This window comes from Pseudorasbora parva, chromosome 14 (assembly GCF_024679245.1).
Source record: "Pseudorasbora parva isolate DD20220531a chromosome 14, ASM2467924v1, whole genome shotgun sequence".
In the NCBI taxonomy this organism is placed as follows: Eukaryota; Metazoa; Chordata; class Actinopteri; order Cypriniformes; family Gobionidae; genus Pseudorasbora; species Pseudorasbora parva.
Genome location: NC_090185.1, coordinates 815,001 through 840,987, shown reverse-complemented (window position 1 = coordinate 840,987; position 25,987 = coordinate 815,001). Strand labels below are relative to the sequence as shown.

At 43.1% G+C, this 25,987-nt stretch overlaps 1 protein-coding gene across 1 annotated transcript in view; it reads right to left on the bottom strand.

Annotated features, from left to right (window-relative positions):
* Nucleotides 1-25,987, bottom strand: part of celsr2 (cadherin, EGF LAG seven-pass G-type receptor 2) — a 114,692-nt gene that overhangs the window by 58,683 nt on the left and 30,022 nt on the right. The window contains exons 3-4 of the mRNA XM_067416549.1: nucleotides 16,495-17,160; nucleotides 8,017-8,239 (exon numbers count right to left, since the gene is read on the bottom strand). Coding sequence (XP_067272650.1) covers nucleotides 8,017-8,239; nucleotides 16,495-17,160 — 889 coding nt within the window. The remainder of the gene's footprint in view (nucleotides 1-8,016; nucleotides 8,240-16,494; nucleotides 17,161-25,987) is intronic.

Genomic DNA, 25,987 nt, shown 5'->3' with positions numbered 1-25,987 from the left:
AATCTGGCCAAACTCGCTCAAATCCTTACGCTTGCCCATTTCTCCTGCTTCACACACATCAACTCTGAGGAGGAAATGTTCACTTGCTGCCTAATATATCCCACACACTAACAAGAGCCGTGAAGAAGAGATCAGCAGTGTTACTCACCGGTCATAAAGTTATGCCTGATCGGTGTAGTTATCGCTCCAGGGCGTTAATGTTTTGCACTGATGACAGAATGTTCATTTTTGGATGTTTCTGGAGAGTTTTGAGTCCTGTAAACTCACAGTATGACCCTTTAAACCTTCAGAAAACACCCGAGAATCCCCCCTCAGCGCCGAGCAACCCTCGTTGAAAAAGCCCTCATTAGTCCCGGACGAGACGTCGCAAAACACACACAGGCTATACAGTGGCTAAACAGACGGCTGACAGAGCATTCATCAGCAAACAAGAGTGAGAGAAAGAGAGAAAGAAAGCCTCCGGACAGCGCATCTGTTTTCCCATTGGAGACTGACAGATCAACACGATCCAGGATCAAAATATTTGCGATAAATAGTGCTAAATAAAGTTTATATAACGCTGAGCAAACATGCAGAGAAAGCAGCTTCATTGACTCGCTAATGAACAAACAGGTCTGACGGCTTCATCTGGGAATGGAGTGTGAAGCGGAAGCGTTTGGACTGATACTCACGACAGAGAGAGTGTGAAGCGGAAGCGTTTGGACTGATACTCACGACAGAGAGAGTGTGAAGCGGAAGCGTCTGGACTGATACTCACGACAGAGAGAGTGTGAAGCGGAAGCGTTTGGACTGATACTCACGACAGAGAGAGTGTGAAGCCGAAGCGTTTGGACTGATACTCACGACAGAGAGAGTGTGAAGCGGAAGCGTTTGGACTGATACTCACGACAGAGAGAGTGTGAAGCGGAAGCGTTTGGACTGATACTCACGACAGAGAGAGTGTGAAGCGGAAGCGTCTGGACTGATACTCACGACAGAGAGAGTGTGAAGCGGAAGCGTTTGGACTGATACTCACGACAGAGAGAGTGTGAAGCGGAAGCGTTTGGACTGATACTCACGACAGAGAGAGTGTGAAGCGGAAGCGTCTGGACTGATACTCACGACAGAGAGAGTGTGAAGCGGAAGCGTCTGGACTGATACTCACGACAGAGAGAGTGTGAAGCCGAAGCGTCTGGACTGATACTCACGACAGAGAGAGTGTGAAGCGGAAGCGTTTGGACTGATACTCACGACAGAGAGAGTGTGAAGCGGAAGCGTTTGGACTGATACTCACGACAGAGAGAGTGTGAAGCCGAAGCGTTTGGACTGATACTCACGACAGAGAGAGTGTGAAGCGGAAGCGTTTGGACTGATACTCACGACAGAGAGAGTGTGAAGCGGAAGCGTTTGGACTGATACTCACGACAGAGAGAGTGTGAAGCCGAAGCGTTTGGACTGATACTCACGACAGAGAGAGTGTGAAGCCGAAGCGTTTGGACTGATACTCACGACAGAGAGAGTGTGAAGCGGAAGCGTCTGGACTGATACTCACGACAGAGAGAGTGTGAAGCGGAAGCGTCTGGACTGATACTCACGACAGAGAGAGTGTGAAGCCGAAGCGTCTGGACTGATACTCACGACAGAGAGAGTGTGAAGCGGAAGCGTTTGGACTGATACTCACGACAGAGAGAGTGTGAAGCGGAAGCGTTTGGACTGATACTCACGACAGAGAGAGTGTGAAGAAGAAGCGTCTGGACTGATACTCACGACAGAGAGAGTGTGAAGAAGAAGCGTCTGGACTGATACTCACGACAGAGAGAGTGTGAAGCGGAAGCGTTTGGACTGATACTCACGACAGAGAGAGTGTGAAGCGGAAGCGTTTGGACTGATACTCACGACAGAGAGAGTGTGAAGTGGAAGCGTTTGGACTGATACTCACGACAGAGAGAGTGTGAAGCGGAAGCGTTTGGACTGATACTCACGACAGAGAGAGTGTGAAGCGGAAGCGTTTGGACTGATACTCACGACAGAGAGAGTGTGAAGTGGAAGCGTTTGGACTGATACTCACGACAGAGAGAGTGTGAAGAAGAAGCGTCTGGACTGATACTCACGACAGAGAGAGTGTGAAGCGGAAGCGTTTGGACTGATACTCACGACAGAGAGAGTGTGAAGCGGAAGCGTTTGGACTGATACTCACGACAGAGAGAGTGTGAAGCGGAAGCGTTTGGACTGATACTCACGACAGAGAGAGTGTGAAGCGGAAGCGTCTGGACTGATACTCACGACAGAGAGAGTGTGATGCGGAAGCGTTTGGACTGATACTCACGACAGAGAGAGTGTGAAGCGGAAGCATCTGGACTGATACTCACGACAGAGAGAGTGTGAAGCGGAAGCGTTTGGACTGATACTCACGACAGAGAGAGTGTGAAGCGGAAGCGTCTGGACTGATACTCACGACAGAGAGAGTGTGAAGCGGAAGCGTCTGGACTGATACTCACGACAGAGAGAGTGTGAAGCGGAAGCGTCTGGACTGATACTCACGACAGAGAGAGTGTGAAGCAGAAGCGTTTGGACTGATACTCACGACAGAGAGAGTGTGAAGCGGAAGCGTTTGGACTGATACTCACGACAGAGAGAGTGTGAAGCCGAAGCGTTTGGACTGATACTCACGACAGAGAGAGTGTGAAGCGGAAGCGTTTGGACTGATACTCACGACAGAGAGAGTGTGAAGCGGAAGCGTTTGGACTGATACTCACGACAGAGAGAGTGTGAAGCCGAAGCGTTTGGACTGATACTCACGACAGAGAGATTGTGAAGCGGAAGCGTTTGGACTGATACTCACGACAGAGAGAGTGTGAAGCGGAAGCGTTTGGACTGATACTCACGACAGAGAGAGTGTGAAGAGGAAGCGTTTGGACTGATACTCACGACAGAGAGAGTGTGAAGCGGAAGCGTTTGGACTGATACTCACGACAGAGAGAGTGTGAAGCCGAAGCGTTTGGACTGATACTCACGACAGAGAGAGTGTGAAGCAGAAGCGTTTGGACTGATACTCACGACAGAGAGAGTGTGAAGCCGAAGCGTTTGGACTGATACTCACGACAGAGAGAGTGTGATGCAGAAGCGTCTGGACTGATACTCACGACAGAGAGTGTGAAGCGGAAGCGTTTGGACTGATACTCACGACAGAGAGAGTGTGAAGCGGAAGCGTTTGGACTGATACTCACGACAGAGAGAGTGTGAAGCGGAAGCGTCTGGACTGATACTCACGACAGAGAGAGTGTGAAGCGGAAGCGTCTGGACTGATACTCACGACAGAGAGAGTGTGAAGCGGAAGCGTTTGGACTGATACTCACGACAGAGAGAGTGTGAAGCCGAAGCGTTTGGACTGATACTCACGACAGAGAGAGTGTGAAGCCGAAGCGTTTGGACTGATACTCACGACAAAGAGAGTGTGAAGCGGAAGCGTCTGGACTGATACTCACGACAGAGAGAGTGTGAAGCGGAAGCGTCTGGACTGATACTCACGACAGAGAGAGTGTGAAGCCGAAGCGTCTGGACTGATACTCACGACAGAGAGAGTGTGAAGCGGAAGCGTTTGGACTGATACTCACGACAGAGAGAGTGTGAAGCGGAAGCGTTTGGACTGATACTCACGACAGAGAGAGTGTGAAGCGGAAGCGTTTGGACTGATACTCACGACAGAGAGAGTGTGAAGCGGAAGCGTTTGGACTGATACTCACGACAGAGAGAGTGTGAAGCGGAAGCGTCTGGACTGATACTCACGACAGAGAGAGTGTGAAGCGGAAGCGTCTGGACTGATACTCACGACAGAGAGAGTGTGAAGCCGAAGCGTCTGGACTGATACTCACGACAGAGAGAGTGTGAAGCGGAAGCGTTTGGACTGATACTCACGACAGAGAGAGTGTGAAGCGGAAGCGTTTGGACTGATACTCACGACAGAGAGAGTGTGAAGAAGAAGCGTCTGGACTGATACTCACGACAGAGAGAGTGTGAAGAAGAAGCGTCTGGACTGATACTCACGACAGAGAGAGTGTGAAGCGGAAGCGTTTGGACTGATACTCACGACAGAGAGAGTGTGAAGCGGAAGCGTTTGGACTGATACTCACGACAGAGAGAGTGTGAAGTGGAAGCGTTTGGACTGATACTCACGACAGAGAGAGTGTGAAGCGGAAGCGTTTGGACTGATACTCACGACAGAGAGAGTGTGAAGCGGAAGCGTTTGGACTGATACTCACGACAGAGAGAGTGTGAAGTGGAAGCGTTTGGACTGATACTCACGACAGAGAGAGTGTGAAGAAGAAGCGTCTGGACTGATACTCACGACAGAGAGAGTGTGAAGCGGAAGCGTTTGGACTGATACTCACGACAGAGAGAGTGTGAAGCGGAAGCGTTTGGACTGATACTCACGACAGAGAGAGTGTGAAGCGGAAGCGTTTGGACTGATACTCACGACAGAGAGAGTGTGAAGCGGAAGCGTCTGGACTGATACTCACGACAGAGAGAGTGTGATGCGGAAGCGTTTGGACTGATACTCACGACAGAGAGAGTGTGAAGCGGAAGCATCTGGACTGATACTCACGACAGAGAGAGTGTGAAGCGGAAGCGTTTGGACTGATACTCACGACAGAGAGAGTGTGAAGCGGAAACGTTTGGACTGATACTCACGACAGAGAGAGTGTGAAGCGGAAGCGTCTGGACTGATACTCACGACAGAGAGAGTGTGAAGAAGAAGCGTCTGGACTGATACTCACGACAGAGAGAGTGTGAAGCGGAAGCGTTTGGACTGATACTCACGACAGAGAGAGTGTGAAGCGGAAGCGTTTGGACTGATACTCACGACAGAGAGAGTGTGAAGCGGAAGCGTTTGGACTGATACTCACGACAGAGAGAGTGTGAAGCGGAAGCGTCTGGACTGATACTCACGACAGAGAGAGTGTGAAGCGGAAGCGTCTGGACTGATACTCACGACAGAGAGAGTGTGAAGCGGAAGCGTTTGGACTGATACTCACGACAGAGAGAGTGTGAAGCCGAAGCGTTTGGACTGATACTCACGACAGAGACAGTGTGAAGCGGAAGCGTTTGGACTGATACTCACGACAGAGAGAGTGTGAAGCGGAAGCGTTTGGACTGATACTCACGACAGAGAGAGTGTGAAGCGGAAGCGTTTGGACTGATACTCACGACAGAGAGAGTGTGAAGCCGAAGCGTTTGGACTGATACTCACGACAGAGAGAGTGTGAAGCGGAAGCGTTTGGACTGATACTCACGACAGAGAGAGTGTGAAGCGGAAGCGTTTGGACTGATACTCACGACAGAGAGAGTGTGAAGAGGAAGCGTTTGGACTGATACTCACGACAGAGAGAGTGTGAAGCGGAAGCGTTTGGACTGATACTCACGACAGAGAGAGTGTGAAGCCGAAGCGTTTGGACTGATACTCACGACAGAGAGAGAGTGAAGTGGAAGCGTCTGGACTGATACTCACGACAGAGAGAGTGTGAAGCCGAAGCGTTTGGACTGATACTCACGACAGAGAGAGTGTGATGCAGAAGCGTCTGGACTGATACTCACGACAGAGAGTGTGAAGCGGAAGCGTTTGGACTGATACTCACGACAGAGAGAGTGTGAAGCGGAAGCGTTTGGACTGATACTCACGACAGAGAGAGTGTGAAGCGGAAGCGTCTGGACTGATACTCACGACAGAGAGAGTGTGAAGCGGAAGCGTCTGGACTGATACTCACGACAGAGAGAGTGTGAAGCGGAAGCGTTTGGACTGATACTCACGACAGAGAGAGTGTGAAGCCGAAGCGTTTGGACTGATACTCACGACAGAGAGAGTGTGAAGAAGAAGCGTCTGGACTGATACTCACGACAGAGAGAGTGTGAAGCGGAAGCGTTTGGACTGATACTCACGACAGAGAGAGTGTGAAGCGGAAGCGTTTGGACTGATACTCACGACAGAGAGAGTGTGAAGCCGAAGCGTTTGGACTGATACTCACGACAGAGAGAGTGTGAAGCGGAAGCGTTTGGACTGATACTCACGACAGAGAGAGTGTGAAGCGGAAGCGTTTGGACTGATACTCACGACAGAGAGAGTGTGAAGCGGAAGCGTTTGGACTGATACTCACGACAGAGAGAGTGTGAAGCGGAAGCGTTTGGACTGATACTCACGACAGAGAGAGTGTGAAGCGGAAGCGTTTGGACTGATACTCACGACAGAGAGAGTGTGAAGCCGAAGCGTTTGGACTGATACTCACGACAGAGAGAGTGTGAAGCGGAAGCGTTTGGACTGATACTCACGACAGAGAGAGTGTGAAGCCGAAGCGTTTGGTCTGATACTCACGACAGAGAGAGTGTGAAGCGGAAGCGTCTGGACTGATACTCACGACAGAGAGAGTGTGAAGCGGAAGCGTTTGGACTGATACTCACGACAGAGAGAGTGTGAAGCGGAAGCGTTTGGACTGATACTCACGACAGAGAGAGTGTGAAGCGGAAGCGTCTGGACTGATACTCACGACAGAGAGAGTGTGAAGCGGAAGCGTTTGGACTGATACTCACGACAGAGAGAGTGTGAAGCGGAAGCGTCTGGACTGATACTCACGACAGAGAGAGTGTGAAGCGGAAGCGTCTGGACTGATACTCACGACAGAGAGAGTGTGAAGCGGAAGCGTCTGGACTGATACTCACGACAGAGAGAGTGTGAAGCGGAAGCGTTTGGACTGATACTCACGACAGAGAGAGTGTGAAGCGGAAGCGTTTGGACTGATACTCACGACAGAGAGAGTGTGAAGCGGAAGCGTTTGGACTGATACTCACGACAGAGAGAGTGTGAAGCGGAAGCGTTTGGACTGATACTCACGACAGAGAGAGTGTGAAGCGGAAGCGTTTGGACTGATACTCACGACAGAGAGAGTGTGAAGCGGAAGCGTCTGGACTGATACTCACGACAGAGAGAGTGTGAAGCGGAAGCGTTTGGACTGATACTCACGACAGAGAGAGTGTGAAGCGGAAGCGTCTGGACTGATACTCACGACAGAGAGAGTGTGAAGCGGAAGCGTCTGGACTGATACTCACGACAGAGAGAGTGTGAAGCGGAAGCGTCTGGACTGATACTCACGACAGAGAGAGTGTGAAGCGGAAGCGTTTGGACTGATACTCACGACAGAGAGAGTGTGAAGCGGAAGCGTTTGGACTGATACTCACGACAGAGAGAGTGTGAAGCGGAAGCGTTTGGACTGATACTCACGACAGAGAGAGTGTGAAGCGGAAGCGTTTGGACTGATACTCACGACAGAGAGAGTGTGAAGCGGAAGCGTTTGGACTGATACTCACGACAGAGAGAGTGTGAAGCGGAAGCGTTTGGACTGATACTCACGACAGAGAGAGTGTGAAGCGGAAGCGTCTGGACTGATACTCACGACAGAGAGAGTGTGAAGCGGAAGCGTTTGGACTGATACTCACGACAGAGAGAGTGTGAAGCGGAAGCGTTTGGACTGATACTCACGACAGAGAGAGTGTGAAGCGGAAGCGTTTGGACTGATACTCACGACAGAGAGAGTGTGAAGCGGAAGCGTTTGGACTGATACTCACGACAGAGAGAGTGTGAAGCGGAAGCGTTTGGACTGATACTCACGACAGAGAGAGTGTGAAGCAGAAGCGTTTGGACTGATACTCACGACAGAGAGTGTGAAGCGGAAGCGTTTGGACTGATACTCACGACAGAGAGAGTGTGAAGCGGAAGCGTCTGGACTGATACTCACGACAGAGAGAGTGTGAAGCGGAAGCGTCTGGACTGATACTCACGACAGAGAGAGTGTGAAGCGGAAGCGTTTGGACTGATACTCACGACAGAGAGAGTGTGAAGCGGAAGCGTTTGGACTGATACTCACGACAGAGAGAGTGTGAAGCGGAAGCGTTTGGACTGATACTCACGACAAAGAGAGTGTGAAGCGGAAGCGTTTGGACTGATACTCACGACAGAGAGAGTGAAGCGGAAACGTTTGGACTGATACTCACGACAGAGAGAGTGTGAAGTGGAAGCGTTGGCGAAGGCCCTTGAAGGTGACGAAGGTCTGCGGAGGGAAGTTTCTGGAGCTCATGAGGCAGAAGGGTTTCTCGAAGCCTCCGGATGGACACTCGCACCTGAAGCCGCCCACCAGCAGATTGAGACAAGTCCCGCCGTTCTTACACACACCTTCTGCACATCGGCCGGAGCGCGACGAGATCTCACACCGCTCACCTGCCAGACACACAGAAACAGGTTAAAGTCAAGTCAGCTTTATTTATATTGCGGTTTTCCAACGCCGATTGTTTCAAAGCAGCTTCAGTGTTAAACAGGACAATACTGCAGCAGAATTAGATTTGGCTGTACAGTCGTTCTGGAGTAAACAGTGATCTTATCAGCTTATTTTAATTTATCATAGTGAGACAATGTGGGCAGATCAGTATTATAGTTTGTCTGGCTATCATAGACCGAGCTTAATTTAAAATTGAACATTGGTCTGGAGAGTCTGCTCTGTATTTTCTCCTTCACAAGAGGTGTGATTATTCAACGGGCATTATTCAAATAACTGAATGCAATTGGATAGTCCTTCAACCAATCAGACCACAAGAGGCGTGCTCAACGGGCCAACGACGCTTCTCTATCCATCATCGTGTTAAACCCGCCAATAACGCGACAGGTGGATAAGCCAGTCTTTGATTGGTTCCCGCAAAAGTGTAATTAATGTACAGGTTTCCAGACTGAGATGCAGAACGAAATCAAATCGCCAGCAGATCAGGCTGGGTTTACCCAGTCTATAATATAGTTAATTTAGTAATTATTTTATTTTGATATTTAGTTGAAAACTTAGATCAAGCCAAGCCAAAGGCGACCAGAGGAACCAAAACTCCATCAGGGCATGATGGAGAAAAATAACCTTTGGAGAAACCAGACCCAGTTCTCCTCTGGCCTATTAACACACAGTGGAGGATTATTATTCTGGACACCTTACGGCTCAGAGGTCATATTAGAGCGGAATATTCGAGAGTTTGGGGTATCACGGAAGAGACGGGTTTATTTAGGATGACATGTCGAGTAAACAATTATTGAATATGAATATTTGAAGGATCAGAGTCGTCACAAGTGATGAGAAATGTTTGCGTTTAGATTGAGACCTTGAGCAAACCTGAGACATTGCTGAGATCTCTTCATAAACTAGGGGACGCATGTGAAGTTTTCTTCGCAGGAGAAATTACAAATCTCAGTTTCATCTCCAGAAGAAAATATCGAGACTTTAGCAAATGTCTCAAAATGACCTCCATTTTATCTCATTACTGTCTAGGACTCGGGGAACATTCAGGATGTTCTGGGAACGTTTAGGGAACCATATTTTATTTGGAAATGTCTTATTCCCAGAACGTTCCAGATGGTCATGACGAGGAGTTCTTTAAAGGGTTTAGGGACGTTATTTGGTGGATCTTCAGGGGACATTCAGGACATTCTGGGAACTTTTAGGGAACCATATTTTATTTGGAAACGCTTATTCCCAGAACGTTCCAGATGGTCATGATGTGGAGTTCTTTAAAGGGTTTGGGGGCGTTATTTGGCGGATCTTCAGGGAACATTCAGGACATTCTAGGAACGTTTAGGGAACCATATTTTATTTGGAAATGTCTTATTCCCAGAACGTTCCAGATGGTCATGATGTGGAGTTCTTTAAAGGGTTTGGGGGCGTTATTTGGCGAATCTTCAGGGAACATTCAGGACATTCTGGGAACGTTTAGGGAACCATATTTTATTTGGAAATGTCTTATTCCCAGAACGTTCCAGATGGTCATGATGTGGAGTTCTTTAAAGGGTTTGGGGGCGTTATTTGGTGGATCTTCAGGGAACATTCAGGACATTCTGGGAACGTTTAGGGAACCATTATTTATTTGGAAATGTCTTATTCCCAGAACGTTCCAGATGGTCATGATGTGGAGTTCTTTAAAGGGTTTGGGGACGTTATTTGGTGGATCTTCAGGGAACATTCAGGACATTCTGGGAACGTTTAGGGAACCATATTTTATTTGGAAATGTCTTATTCCCAGAACGTTCGAGATGGTCATGATGTGGAGTTCTTTAAAGGGTTTGGGGGCGTTATTTGGTGGATCTTCAGGGAACATTCAGGACATTCTGGGAACGTTTAGGGAACCATATTTTATTTGGAAATGTCTTATTCCCAGAACGTTCGAGATGGTCATGATGTGGAGTTCTTTAAAGGGTTTGGGGACGTTATTTGGTGGATCTTCAGGGAACATTCAGGACATTCTGGGAACGTTTAGGGAACCATATTTTATTTGGAAACGCTTATTCCCAGAACGTTCCAGATGGTCATGATGTGGAGTTCTTTAAAGGGTTTGGGGGCGTTATTTGGTGGATCTTCAGGGAACATTCAGGACATTCTGGGAACGTTTAGGGAACCATATTTTATTTGGAAACGCTTATTCCCAGAACGTTCCAGATGGTCATGATGTGGAGTTCTTTAAAGGGTTTAGGGGCGTTATTTGGTGGATCTTCAGGGAACATTCAGGACATTCTGGGAACGTTTAGGGAACCATATTTTATTTGGAAATGTCTTATTCCCAGAACGTTCCAAATGGTCATGATGTGGAGTTCTTTAAAGGGTTTGGGGACGTTATTTGGTGGATCTTCAGGGGACATTCAGGACATTCTGGGAACGTTTAGGGAACCATATTTTATTTGGAAATGTCTTATTCCCAGAACGTTCCAGATGGTCATGATGTGGAGTTCTTTAAAGGGTTTGGGGACGTTATTTGGTGGATCTTCAGGGAACATTCAGGACATTCTGGGAACGTTTATCTCATTTCTGTCTAAGACTCAAATAATGACATCAATTTTGTAATTTTCATTCAATTCTCGATTTGATCTCCATATGGTCTCATTACTGTAAAAGATAAATAAATGAGATATTAAAGAGAATTCACTTGTTAGAGGTAATATTACATTAATTTAAGATGCACTACTACAACATTCCCAAATTTGATCTCCACTTAATCTCATTATTGTTCATGATGAATAACTGACACACTAAAGAGATCTCACTAGTGATTTTCTTTCTTATGGATGGCGGTAAAAATCCAGAGATGCACACAGAGCGAAGAAAGAGGAAGACGAATGTGAAGAAGAGTGTGTGTGTGTGTGTGTGTGTGTGTGTTTGTGTGTGTGTGTGTGTGTGTGTGTGTGTGTGTGTGTGTGTGTGTGTGTGTGTGTTGTTGTTGTTGTGAAAGACAAAGCCGAGACTGTTCAACACACAAAAGACGATTCGTCACGCTCATCATAACGGAAACATTTGTGTGTGTGCCAGTCGTTGCCATCTTCCTGTTCACACACACATTTCCTCAGTTTGTGATGAAATATTAATGCAGTGTGTGTCGGATTCTCTGGTTGGCCCTCAGAAGGTCTTTGATGGGAAACGAGGTCAGAGCTTTAAATACGGGCTTCACATCAAAGAGCTCATCCATATTCATACACACACACACACACACACACTCGACGTGATCCTCGGAGAAGTTCTGGTGAACCTGACGCACACCAACCAGCCCACAATCACGGTCAGTCGGGGGTCAGTGTCGTTAAACTCTCGTTTACATCCATTATAAACTGACTAATGACCTGACGCTCTTTGTCCAATTACAGGCCCAGCTTTCTGTGAAAGTCCTTTAGAGTAACCAAACTACTTCACAAAAAGGCTCAACTACACCACAAGATACTGAGGAAAGGTAGACGGTTAAGGGGCTCGTTTTACATACTGTATAACTACCAGCTTATATAATTAATTATTTTATGAGGCAGGCAACAGTATTGAACTTAAACACTTACACTAAATACACCATCGTTGAAATTATTACTGACACAAAAGTTCCAGATGGTCATGATATGGAGTTCTTTAAAGGGTTTGGGGGCGTTATTTGGCGGATCTTCAGGGGACATTCCGGACATTCTGGGAACGTTTAGGGAACCATATTTTATTTGGAAATGTCTTATTCCCAGAACGTTCCAGATGGTCATGATGAGGAGTTCTTTAAAGGGTCTGGGGACGTTATTTGGCGGATCTTCAGGGAACATTCAGGACATTCTGGGAACGTTTAGGGAACCATATTTTATTTGGAAATGTCTTATTCCCAGAACGTTCCAGATGGTCATGATGAGGAGTTCTTTAAAGGGTCTGGGGACGTTATTTGGCGGATCTTCAGGGGACATTCAGGACATTCTGGGAACGTTTAGGGAACCATATTTTATTTGGAAATGTCTTATTCCCAGAACGTTCCAGATGGTCATGATGTGGAGTTCTTTAAAGGGTTAGGGGACGTTATTTGGCGGATCTTCAGGGAACATTCAGGACATTCTGGAAACGTTTAGGGAACCATATTTTATTTGGAAATGTCTTATTCCCAGAACGTTCCAGATGGTCATGATGTGGAGTTCTTTAAAGGGTTTGGGGACGTTATTTGGTGGATCTTCAGGGAACATTCAGGACATTCTGGGAACATTTAGGGAACCATATTTTATTTGGAAATGTCTTATTCCCAGAACGTTCCAGATGGTCATGATGAGGAGTTCTTTAAAGGGTTTGGGGACGTTATTTGGCGGATCTTCAGGGAACATTCAGGACATTCTGGGAACGTTTAGGGAACCATATTTTATTTGGATTTTTTTTAAAAGTTAGCTACAAAATTCCCCATAAGACTAGAAACACGTCCATGTTTGACTAAACGCTCATTTGAGATGTAGAATGCGGCACAGAACGCACTTTTCAAATGAATCATTTGTAACTGTTCGATTAAAATGACTCACTAAAATGGATGATGGAGATTCTATGCGTGCGATTATCTTGCTAATAGTAATACAGAAGAACTTACAGGAGAAGATGCATTACCACTGCAGAAACGACCGTATCAGTTCAGTGTTCTGTGTCTCACATCAATTATTAACACACACACTCTCTCTCTCTCTCTCTCTCTCTCTCTCTCTCTCTCTTTCTTGCTCTCTCGGCGCAGTATAAATGATTCATCTTATCAAAATGAACAGATCTCATGAGAGATGAGACGAGTCTGTCCAACACACTGCACGCAAACATGTTAAATAACACTAACACACACTCAGAAGAGCAGCTGGCAGGACAGCAGGAGCGAGAGAAAGAGAGAGAGAGAGAGAGAGAGAGAGAGAGAGAGAGAGAGAGAGAGAGAGAGAGAGAGAGAGACGGTTCATAGTGCTTATAATACCTCTACAAACACACACTGAGTTTGATGCTGAAGCTCCCACACACCTGAACACCTACACACACTCTTCTGTCAGGCAGCCCACACACACACACACACACACACACCGCGGCACTCAGCAGATCTTATGTAATGATAACATGTGGGCATGTCATGTTATAAGAGCTGTAAAACATACTTCATCTGCAACATTACACTTAAAACCACAGCGAGAGTGAAGATCAAACGCCTACATACGATCACAGATGATTAGCATCTCATTAATTACGCCTGACTGAAAAGCACACACACACACACTTCTCATCATCTCATTAATTACGCCTGACTGAAGAGCACACACACTTCTCATCATCTCATTACTCATTTAACTCACACTTTTATCTAAACGAGAAACATCACAAAACATGTAGCATATGAGCTCGCAATATTTGGAGAGTTCATCATCAATCTCATCTCGTTTTATCTCTAATCGTAACATCCAATATCTGATCAAAACATCTAATATATGATCATAATATCTCCTCTGATTATCTCGGTGATTAACGAGTGTTCTGATAATGTTTGAATGAAGTATAAAGCCATTTCACTTTAGGTTCTGACCGCTGGAGCAATCAAACACACTCTGAGAGGGAACATTCTGGGAACGTTTAGGGAACCATATTTTATTTGGAAATGTCTTATTCCCAGAACGTTCCAGATGGTCATGATGAGGAGTTCTTTAAAGGGTTAGGGGACGTTATTTGGCGGATCTTCAGGGAACATTCAGGACATTCTGGGAACGTTTAGGGAACCATATTTTATTTGGAAATGTCTTATTCCCAGAACGTTCCAGATGGTCATGATGTGGAGTTCTTTAAAGGGTTTGGGGACGTTATTTGGCGGATCTTCAGGGAACATTCAGGACATTTTGGGAACATTTAGGGAACCATATTTTATTTGGAAATGTCTTATTCCCAGAACGTTCCAGATGGTCATGATGTGGAGTTCTTTAAAGGGTTAGGGGACGTTATTTGGTGGATCTTCAGGGGACATTCAGGACATTCTGGGAACGTTTAGGGAACCATATTTTATTTGGAAATGTCTTATTCCCAGAACGTTCCAGATGGTCATGATGAGGAGTTCTTTAAAGGGTTTGGGAACGTTATTTGGCGGATCTTCAGGGGACATTCAGGACATTCTGGGAACGTTTAGGGAACCATATTTTATTTGGAAATGTCTTATTCCCAGAACGTTCCAGATGGTCATGATGTGGAGTTCTTTAAAGGGTTTGGGGACGTTATTTGGCGGATCTTCAGGGAACATTCAGGACATTCTGGGAACGTTTAGGGAACCATATTTTATTTGGAAATGTCTTATTCCCAGAACGTTCCAGATGGTCATGATGAGGAGTTCTTTAAAGGGTTTGGGGACGTTATTTGGCGGATCTTCAGGGGACATTCAGGACATTCTGGGAACGTTTAGGGAACCATATTTTATTTGGAAATGTCTTATTCCCAGAACGTTCCAGATGGTCATGATGTGGAGTTCTTTAAAGGGTTTGGGGACATTATTTGGCGGATCTTCAGGGGACATTCAGGACATTCTGGGAACGTTTAGGGAACCATATTTTATTTGGAAATGTCTTATTCCCAGAACGTTCCAGATGGTCATGATGTGGAGTTCTTTAAAGGGTTAGGGGACGTTATTTGGCGGATCTTCAGGGAACATTCAGGACATTCTGGGAACGTTTAGGGAACCATATTTTATTTGGAAACGCTTATTCCCAGAACGTTCCAGATGGTCATGATGAGGAGTTCTTTAAAGGGTTTGGGGACGTTATTTGGCGGATCTTCAGGGGACATTCAGGACATTCTCGGAACGTTTAGGGAACCATATTTTATTTGGAAACGCTTATTCCCAGAACGTTCCAGATGGTCATGATGAGGAGTTCTTTAAAGGGTTAGAGGACGTTATTTGGCGGATCTTCAGGGAACATTCAGGACATTCTGGGAACGTTTAGGGAACCATATTTTATTTGGAAACGCTTATTCCCAGAACGTTCCAGATGGTCATGATGAGGAGTTCTTTAAAGGGTTTGGGGACGTTATTTGGCGGATCTTCAGGGGACATTCAGGACATTCTGGGAACGTTTAGGGAACCATATTTTATTTGGAAACGCTTATTCCCAGAACGTTCCAGATGGTCATGATGTGGAGTTCTTTAAAGGGTTTGGGGACGTTATTTGGCGGATCTTCAGGGGACATTCAGGACATTCTGGGAACGTTTAGGGAACCATATTTTATTTGGAAATGTCTTATTCCCAAAACGTTCCGGATGGTCATGATGTGGAGTTCTTTAAAGGGTTTGGGGACGTTATTTGGCGGATCTTCAGGGGACATTCAGGACATTCTGGGAACGTTTAGGGAACCATATTTTATTTGGAAACGCTTATTCCCAGAACGTTCCAGATGGTCATGATGAGGAGTTCTTTAAAGGGTTTGGGGACGTTATTTGGCGGATCTTCAGGGAACATTCAGGACATTCTCGGAACGTTTAGGGAACCAATCACACACAGCTGAGACGGACATTATGACCTCTACCCACGGACGTAATTCCTCATGAGAACAACATGAATGATTGATAGTGTGAGTGTGTGTGTGCGCTGCAACAAATGTTTAACTTACTTAGTATTTTTGTCTTGTTTCTAGTCAAAATATAAAAAAATATTTCAGTGTGTGTGTATGTGTGTGTGTGTGTGTGTGTGTGTGTGTGTGTGTGTGTGTGTGTGTGTGTATGTGTGTGTGTGTGTGTGTGTGCGATGGGTAGGTTTAGGGGCAGTGTGTGTGTGTTTGTGTGCGCGTTTGTGTGTGTGTGTGTGTGTGTGATGGGTAGGTTATGGGGCAATGTGTGTGTGTGTGTGTGTGTGTGTGTGATGGGTAGGTTTAGGGGCAGTGTGTGTGTGTGTGTGTGAGATGGGTAGGTTTAGGGGCAGTGTGTGTGTGTGTGTGTGTGTGTGTGTGTGTGTGTGTATGTGTGTGTGTGTGTGTGTGTGAGATGGGTAGGTTTAGGGGCAGTGTGTGTGTGTGTGTGAGATGGGTAGGTTTAGGGGCAGTGTAGGGGGATAAAATATACAGTTTATTCAGTATAAAAACCATTACGCCTATCGAAAGTCCCCATAAAACATGGAAACACAACGTGTGTGTGTGTGTGTGTGTGTGTGTGTGTGTGTGCAGAGGCTCCGCCCCCTCTCACCTGTGTAGTCATGGAGACACTCGCAGGTAAACCCGCCCTCATGGCTGCGGCAGACGCCGTGTGCTCCGCAGGGTTTGGAGTAGCAAAGGTCGATCTCCGTCTCGCAGTAGTCGCCCGTGAAGCCGATTGGACAGCGGCACCGCAGCCCCGCTATTGGATGAATGGGCCGAAACAAAATGGTGTCGGACGCCACGAATGGCGCCAGGCTGTCGAACTTCAGCACGGACACACACTTCATGTAGTTCTCGCACGGCTCGCGCAGGCAGATGTTATCGTCGAACGGAAGCACTTCCTGCGAGGATATCTGAGCCAAAAGACTGCGGTTCAAATACAGGCGCTCCTGAAGCTCCTCCGACCCGAAGAACTCCAGCCGGGTCGAGCTGACCCCGCGACCCCGCGACCCCTCACCCCGCAGCGCCACCGACAGGCTAACGTTCAGAATGCCGGCGTTGACGTCCGTGTCATCCTGGATGTTAAAAAGCACGACGTCCTCACGCGCCGCCGAGAGCACGCGGGCCACGCCCTCCAGGAACTGGGCCAATCGCAGCGAGAGGAAGCGGTCCTGGGACGTGTTGGCCAATCGCAGCGTGATGCTGTTGGAGAGCATCTCGTCTGTGATGACGGTGACCTGAAGCACACACTGAGCCGACACTGAGTGGACTCCATCTGCGGACAGAAGAAATCAACATTTCAATCAATCTGCAGAGCGGAAGCACAGCAGCAATACCAACACTACGGAAGCACATTTACGAAATAAAAAAGTCATTAGAATTCGAATTCTGAGATATAAACTCACAATTGCGTGATATAAAGTCACAATTCTGAGATATAAACTCACAATTGCGTGATATAAAGTCACAATTCTGAGATATAAACTCACAATTGCGTGATATAAAGTCACAATTCTGAGATATAAACTCACAATTGCGTGATATAAAGTCACAATTCTGAAATATAAACTCACAATTGCCTGATATAAAGTCACAATTCTGAGATATAAACTCACAATTGCGTGATATAAAGTCACAATTCTGAAATATAAACTCACAATTGCGTGATATAAAGTCACAATTCTGAGATATAAACTCACAATTGCCTGATATAAAGTCACAATTCTGAAATATAAACTCACAATTGCGTGATATAAAGTCACAATTCTGAAATATAAACTCACAATTGCGTGATATGAAGTCACAATTCTGAGATTTAAAGTCACAATTCTGAAATATAAACTCACAATTGCGTGATATAGTCACAATTCTGAGATATAAACTCACAATTGCGTGATATAAAGTCACAATTCTGAGATATAAACTCACAATTGCGTGATATGAAGTCACAATTCTGAGATATAAACTCACAATTGCGTGATATGAAGTCACAATTCTGAGATATAAACTCACAATTGCGTGATATAAAGTCACAATTCTGAAATATAAACTCACAATTGCGTGATATAAAGTCATAATTCTGAGATTTAAAGTCACAATTCTGAAATATAAACTCACAATTGCGTGATATAGTCACAATTCTGAGATATAAACTCACAATTGCGTGATATAAAGTCATAATTCTGAGATTTAAAGTCACAATTCTGAAATATAAACTCACAATTGCGTGATATAGTCACAATTCTGAAATATAAACTCACAACTGCGTGATATAAAGTCACAATTCTGAGATATAAACTCACAATTGCGTGATATAAAGTCACAATTCTGAGATATAAACTCACAATTGCGTGATATGAAGTCACAATTCTGAGATATAAACTCACAATTGCGTGATATAAAGTCACAATTCTGAAATATAAACTCACAATTGCGTGATATAAAGTCATAATTCTGAGATTTAAAGTCACAATTCTGAAATATAAACTCACAATTGCGTGATATAGTCACAATTCTGAGATATAAACTCACAATTGCGTGATATAAAGTCATAATTCTGAGATTTAAAGTCACAATTCTGAAATATAAACTCACAATTGCGTGATATAGTCACAATTCTGAAATATAAACTCACAACTGCGTGATATAAAGTCACAATTCTGAGATATAAACTCACAATTGCGTGATATAGTCACAATTCTGAAATATAAACTCACAATTGCGTGATATAGTCACAATTCTGAAATATAAACTCACAACTGCGTGATATAAAGTCACAATTCTGAGATATAAACTCACAATTGCGTGATATAAAGTCACAATTCTGAGATATAAACTCACAATTGCGTGATATAAAGTCACAATTCTGAGATATAAACTCACAATTGCGTGATATAAAGTCACAATTCTGAAATATAAACTCACAATTGCGAGACATAAAGTCACAATTCTGAGATATAAACTCACAATTGCGTGATATAAAGTCACAATTCTGAAATATAAACTCACAATTGCGAGACATAAAGTCACAATTCTGAGATATAAACTCACAATTGCGTGATATAAAGTCATAATTCTGAGATATAAACTCGCAATTGCGTGATATAAAGTCACAATTCTGAAATATAAACTCACAATTGCGTGATATAAAGTCACAATTCTGAAATATAAACTCACAATTGCGAGACATAAAGTCACAATTCTGAAATATAAACTCACAATTGCGAGACATAAAGTCACAATTCTGAAATATAAACTCACAATTGCGAGACATAAAGTCACAATTCTGAAATATAAACTCACAATTGCGAGACATAAAGTCACAATTCTGAGATATAAACTCGCAATTACTCTTTTTATTTTTTTATTTAGTGGTGGAAACGGGCTTCCATAGAAAACAGCTACGATACTAACCCAAAGGAACAGTTCACAGAAAGAGTGTATTCTGATTTGAATGGTTCACTTAAATGAATCGATTCATTAGGATGAGTCACTTACATGAATCGGTTCACTTGTTGATTCACTCAAACGAATTGGTTCACTTGAATCAGTTTCTAAAATTAATGTTCATTTGGATTGGGTTCATTTTCACATAAATCTGTTGTATTTGGTCAAAATGAACTGATTTAAAAATGATGTTATTAGCTCCTTTTGTTAGCAGTTTGACTAAGCACAGTTTCAAAGTAACTTCTCAACACAGATTTGGCTGCGACGAGCAGAGCTTCCTTCAGAACAATCTAACAGTGATCGCTAATTGACCGAACACTCATCCAATCCACCAGGATGCAAATAAACGGCATTAATCCGCCGCTCCGACCCGCTGCCAATAAACAACTGATCCCATTCCAGGACAGGATTCCAAACTCAGTGAAAGGAACGCTGGGAACCGTTTACAACACACACACAACGGCAAACACACTTGATCAAAACAAGCGCAGAGAGAAAGAATACTACGCTAACTAACCAACACAAACAAACACGTTAATTAGACAGAATTAGGGACATTCAAACCTGAACAGGAACTCACGGTTTGCCCTATCACACACAGACACACACACACACACACACACACACACACACACACACACACACACACCACAGTCAACCCACGTGAACCAGAGCAGCTCATAAAATAGCCATTGAGTCATAATATCACCTCATATTTCAGCTTATCTTTCACCTTAGCATCCATCAGTCTTATTTCAGTGTTTAGTTTTTTTAATTAGAGTGAGTGTTAGTCAATGAGTGTGTATTAGTAAGTCAGTGTTAGTTATTGAGTGTGTATTAGTTAGTCAGTGTTAGTTATTGAGTGTGTATTAGTTAGTCAGTGTTAGTTATTGAGTGTGTATTAGTTAGTCAGTGTTAGTTATTGAGTGTGTATTAGTTAGTCAGTGTTAGTTATTGAGTGTTAGTCAGTGTTAGTCAGTGAGTGTTAGTCAGTGAGTGTGTATTAGTTATTGAGTGTTAGTTAGGGAGTGTTAGTCAGTGAGTGTGTATTAGTTATTCAATGAGTGTTAGTCAGTGTTAGTCAGTGAGTGTTAGTCAGTGAGTGTGTATTAGTTATTCAATGAGTGTTAGTTAGGCAGTGTTAGTCAGTGAGTGTGTATTAGTTATTCAATGAGTGTTAGTTAGGCAGTGTTAGTCAGTGAGTGTGTATTAGTTATTCAATGAGTGTTAGTTAGGGAGTGTTAGTCAGTGAGTGTGTATTAGTTATTCAATGAGTGTTAGTTAGGGAGTGTTAGTCAGTGAGTGTTAGTCAGTGAGTGTGTATTAGTTATTCAATGAGTGTTAGTCAGTGAGTGTGTATTAGTTATTCAATGAGTGTTAGTCAGTGAGTGTTAGTCAGTGAGTGTTAGTTATTGAGTGTTAGTTATTGAGTGTTAGTTATTGAGTGTTAGTCAATGAGTGTTAGTTATTGAGTGTTAGTTAGTGAGTGTTAGTCAATGAGTGTTAGTTAATGAGTGTTAGTCAGTGAGTGTTAGTCAATGAGTGTTTGTCAATGAGTGTTAGTTAGTGAGTGTTAGTCAATGAGTGTTAGTTAGTGAGTGTTAGTCAGTGAGTGTTAGTCAGTGAGTGTTAGTCAGTGAGTGTTAGTTAGTGAGTGTTAGTCAGTGAGTGTTAGTTATTGAGTGTTAGTCAATGAGTGTTAGTTAGTGAGTATTAGTCAGTGAGTGTTAGTTATTGAGTGTTAGTTATTGAGTGTTAGTCAATAAGTGTTAGTTAGTGAGTGTTAGTTATTGAGTGTTAGTCAATGAGTGTTAGTTAGTGAGTGTTAGTCAATGAGTGTTAGTTAGTGAGTGTTAGTCAGTGAGTGTTAGTTATTGAGTGTTAGTCAATGAGTGTTAGTCAGTGAGTGTTAGTCAGTGAGTGTTAGTTATTGAGTGTTAGTCAATGAGTGTTAGTTAGTGAGTGTTAGTCAGTGAGTGTTAGTTATTGAGTGTTAGTCAATGAGTGTTAGTTAGTGAGTGTTAGTCAATGAGTGTTAGTTAGTGAGTGTTAGTCAATGAGTGTTAGTTAGTGAGTGTTAGTAAGTGAGTGTTAGTCAGTGAGTGTTAGTCAATGAGTGTTAGTCAATGAGTGTTAGTTAGTGAGTGTTAGTCAATGAGTGTTAGTCAGTGAGTGTTAGTTATTGAGTGTTAGTCAGTGAGTGTTAGTCAGTGAGTGTTAGTCAGTGAGTGTTAGTTATTGAGTGTTAGTCAGTGAGTGTTAGTTAGTGAGTGTTAGTCAGTGAGTGTTAGTCAGTGAGTGTTAGTCAGTGAGTGTTAGTTATTGAGTGTTAGTCAATGAGTGTTAGTTAGTGAGTGTTAGTCAATGAGTGTTAGTCAATGAGTGTTAGTTAGTGAGTGTTAGTCAGTGAGTGTTAGTTATTGAGTGTTAGTCAATGAGTGTTAGTTATTGAGTGTTAGTTATTGAGTGTTAGTCAATGAGTGGTAGTTAGTGAGTGTTAGTCAGTGAGTGTTAGTCAATGAGTGTTAGTTAGTGAGTGTTAGTCAGTGAGTGTTAGTTATTGAGTGTTAGTTATTGAGTGTTAGTCAGTGAGTGTTAGTCAGTGAGTGTTAGTCAGTGAGTGTTAGTTATTGAGTGTTAGTCAATGAGTGTTAGTTAGTGAGTGTTAGTCAATGAGTGTTAGTTATTGAGTGTTAGTCAATGAGTGTTAGTTAGTGAGTGTTAGTCAGTGAGTGTAAGTCAATGAGTGTGTATTAGTTAGTCAATGAGTGTTAGTCAGTGAGTGTTAGTCAATGAGTGTTAGTTAGTGAGGGTTAGTCAATGAGTGTTAGTTACTGAGTGTTAGTTATTGCGTGTTAGTTAGTCAGTGAAGGTTGGTCAGTGAGTGTTAGTCAATGAGTGTTAGTTAGTGAGTGTTAGTCAATGAGTGTTAGTTAGTGAGTGTTAGTCAATGAGTGTTAGTTAGTGAGTGTTAGTCAATGAGTGTTAGTTAGAGAGTGTTAGTCAATGAGTGTTAGTCAATGAGTGTTAGTCAATGAGTGTTAGTTAGTGAGTGTTAGTCAATGAGTGTTAGTCAGTGAGTGTTAGTCAATGAGTGTTAGTTAGTGAGTGTTAGTCAATGAGTGTTAGTTAGAGAGTGTTAGTCAATGAGTGTTAGTCAATGAGTGTTAGTAAATGAGTGTTAGTTAGTGAGTGTTAGTCAGTGAGAGTTAGTCAGTGAATGTTGGTCAGTGAGTATTAGTCAATGAGTGTTAGTTAGTGAGTGTTAGTCAATGAGTGTTAGTTACTGAGTATTAGTCAATGAGTGTTAGTTAGTGAGTGTTAGTCAGTGAGTGTTAGTCAGTGAGTGTTAGTTAGTAAGTGTTAGTCAATGAGTGTTATTTAGTGAGTGTTAGTCAATGAGTGTTAGTTACTGAGTGTTAGTCAATGAGTGTTAGTTATTGAGTGTTAGTCAATGAGTGTTAGTCAGTGAATGTTGGTCAGTGAGTGTTAGTCAGTGAGTGTTAGTCAATGAGTGTTAGTCAATGAGTGTTAGTCAGTGAATTTTGGTCAGTGAGTGTTAGTTAGTGATTGTTAGTCAATGAGTGTTAGTTAGTGATTGTTAGTCAATGAGTGTTAGTTAGTCAGTGAATGTTGGTCAATGAGTGTTAGTCAATGAGTGTTAGTTAGTGATTGTTAGTCAATGAGTGTTAGTTAGTGATTGTTAGTCAATGAGTGTTAGTTAGTGAGTGTTAGTCAATGAGTGTTAGTTAGTGAGTGTTAGCCAGTGAGTGTTAGTTAGTGAGTGTTAGTTAGTCAGTGTTAGTTAGTGAGTGTTCGTCAGTGAGTGTTAGTCAATGAGTTTTAGTCAATGAGTGTTAGTCAATGAGTGTTTATTAGTTTTTCAATGAGTGTTAGTTAGTGAGTGTTAGTTAGTGAGTGTTAGTCAATGAGTGTTAGTTAGTGAGTGTTAGTCAGTGAGTGTTAGTCAATGAGTGTTAGTCAGTGAGTGTTAGTCAATGAGTGTTAGTCAGTGAGTGTTAGTTAGTGAGTGTTAGTTAGTGAGTTTAAGTCAATTAGTGTTAGTTAGTGAGTGTTAGTCAATGAGTGTTAGTTAGTGAGTGTTAGTCAATGAGTGTTAGTTAGTGAGTGTCAGTCAATGAGTGTTAGTTAGTGAGTGTCAGTCAATGAGTGTTAGTTAGTGAGTGTCAGTCAGTGAGTGTGTATTAGTTAGTGAGTGTTAGTTAGTGAGTGTTAGTCAGTGAGTGTGTATTAGTAATCAGTGTTAGTTAGTGAGTGTTAGTCAGTGAGTGTTAGTTAGTGAGTGTTAGTCAGTGAGTGTTAGTCAGTGAGTGTTAGTTAGTGAGTGTTAGTCAGTGAGTGTTAGTCAGTGAGTGTTAGTCAATGAGTGTTAGTCAATGAGTGTTAGTCAGTGAGTGTTAGTCAATGAGTGTTAGTTAGTGAGTGTCAGTCAATGAGTGTTAGTTAGTGAGTGTCAGTCAATGAGTGTTAGTTAGTGAGTGTCAGTCAATGAGTGTTAGTTAGTGAGTGTCAGTCAGTGAGTGTGTATTAGTTAGTGAGTGTTAGTTAGTGAGTGTTAGTCAGTGAGTGTGTATTAGTAATCAGTGTTAGTTAGTGAGTGTTAGTCAGTGAGTGTTAGTTAGTGAGTGTTAGTCAGTGAGTGTTAGTCAGTGAGTGTTAGTTAGTGAGTGTTAGTCAGTGAGTGTTAGTCAGTGAGTGTTAGTTAGTGAGTGTTAGTCAGTGAGTGTTAGTCAGTGAGTGTTAGTTAGTGAGTGTTAGTCAATGAGTGTTAGTTAGTGAGTGTCAGTCAGTGAGTGTGTATTAGTTAGTGAGTGTTAGTTAGTGAGTGTGTATTAGTAATCAGTGTTAGTGCGTGTTAGTCAGTGAGTGTTAGTTAGTGAGTGTTAGTCAGTGAGTGTTAGTCAATGAGTGTTAGTTAGTGAGTGTTAGTCAATGAGTGTTAGTTAGTGAGTGTTAGTCAGTGAGTGTTAGTCAATGAGTGTTAGTTAGTGAGTGTTAGTGAGTCTTAGTTTGTGAGTGTTAGTCAGTGAGTGTTAGTCAGTGAGTGCTAGTTAGTGTTAGTTAGTCAGTGTTAGTTAATGAGTGTTAGTCAGTGTTAGTTAGTGAGTGTTAGTCAGTGAGTGTGTATTAGTTAGTCAGTGAGTGTTAGTCAGTGAGTGTTAGCCAGTGAGTGTGTATTATTTAGTTACTGAGTGTTAGTCAGTGAGTGTGTATAAGTTAGTTAGTGAGTGTTAGTCAGTGAGTGTGTATTAGTTAGTTAGTGAGTGTTAGTCAGTGAGTGTGTATTAGTTAGTCAGTGAGTGTTAGTCAGTGAGTGTGTATTAGTTAGTTAGTGAGTGTTAGTCAGTGAGTGTGTATTAGTTAGTCAGTGAGTGTGTATTAGTTAGTCAGTGAGTGTTAATCAGTGAGTGTGTATTAGTTGGTCAGTGAGTGTTAATCAGTGAGTGTGTATTAGTTAGTTAGTGAGTGTTAGTCAGTGAGTGTGTATTAGTTAGTCAGTGAGTGTGAATTAGTTAGTCAGTGAGTGTTAGTCAGTGAGTGTATATTAGTTAGTTAGTGAGTGTTAGTCAGTGAGTGTGTATTAGTTGGTCAGTGAGTGTTAATCAGTGAGTGTGTATTAGTTAGTTAGTGAGTGTTAGTCAGTGAGTGTGTATTAGTTGGTCAGTGAGTGTGTATTAGTTGGTCAGTTAGTGTTAGTCAGTGAGTGTGTATTAGTTAGTTAGTGAGTGTTAGTTAGTGAGTGTTAGTCAGTGAGAGTGTATTAGTTAGTTAGTGAGTGTTAGTCAGTGAGTGTGTATTAGTTAGTTAGTGAGTGTTAGTCAGTGAGTGTTAGTCAGTGAGTTTGTATTAGTCAGTCAGTGAGTGTGTATTAGTTGGTCAGTGAGTGTTAGTCAGTGAGTGTATATTAGTTGGTCAGTGAGTGTTAGTCAGTGAGTGTGTATTAGTCAGTCAGTGAGTGTTAGTCAGTGACTGTTAATCAGTGAGTGTGTATTAGTTAGTGAGTGTGTATTAGTTAGTAAGTGAGTGAGTTAGTGTCTGTGTAAGTCAGTGAGTGTTAGTCAGTGAGTGTGTATTAGTTAGTTAGTGAGTGTTAGTTAGTGAGTGTGTATTAGTTAGTTAGTGAGTGTTAGTCAGTTAGTGTGTATTAGTTAGTTAGTGAGTGTTAGTTAGTGAGTGAGTGTTAGTTAGTGAGTGTGTATTAGTTAGTCAGTGAGTGTTAGTTAGTGTCTGTGTAAGTCAGTGAGTGTTAGTTAGTGAGTGTGTATTAGTTAGTTAGTGAGTGTTAGTTAGTGAGTGTGTATTAGTTAGTTAGTGAGTGTTAGTTAGTGAGTGTGTATTTGTTAGTAAGTGAGTGAGTTAGTGTCTGTGTAAGTCAGTGAGTGTTAGTCAGTGAGTGTGTATTAGTTAGTTAGTGAGTGTTAGTCAGTGAGTCTGTATTAGTTAGTTAGTGAGTGTCTGTATTAGTTAGTTAGTGAGTGTTAATCAGTGAGTGTGTATTAGTTAGTTTGTGAGTTTAGTCAGTGAGTGTGTATTAGTTAGTTAGTGAATGTAAGTCAGTGAGTGTGTAATAGTAAGTCAGTGAGTGTTAGTCAGTGAGTGTGTATTAGTAAGTTAGTGAGTGTAAGTTAGTGAGT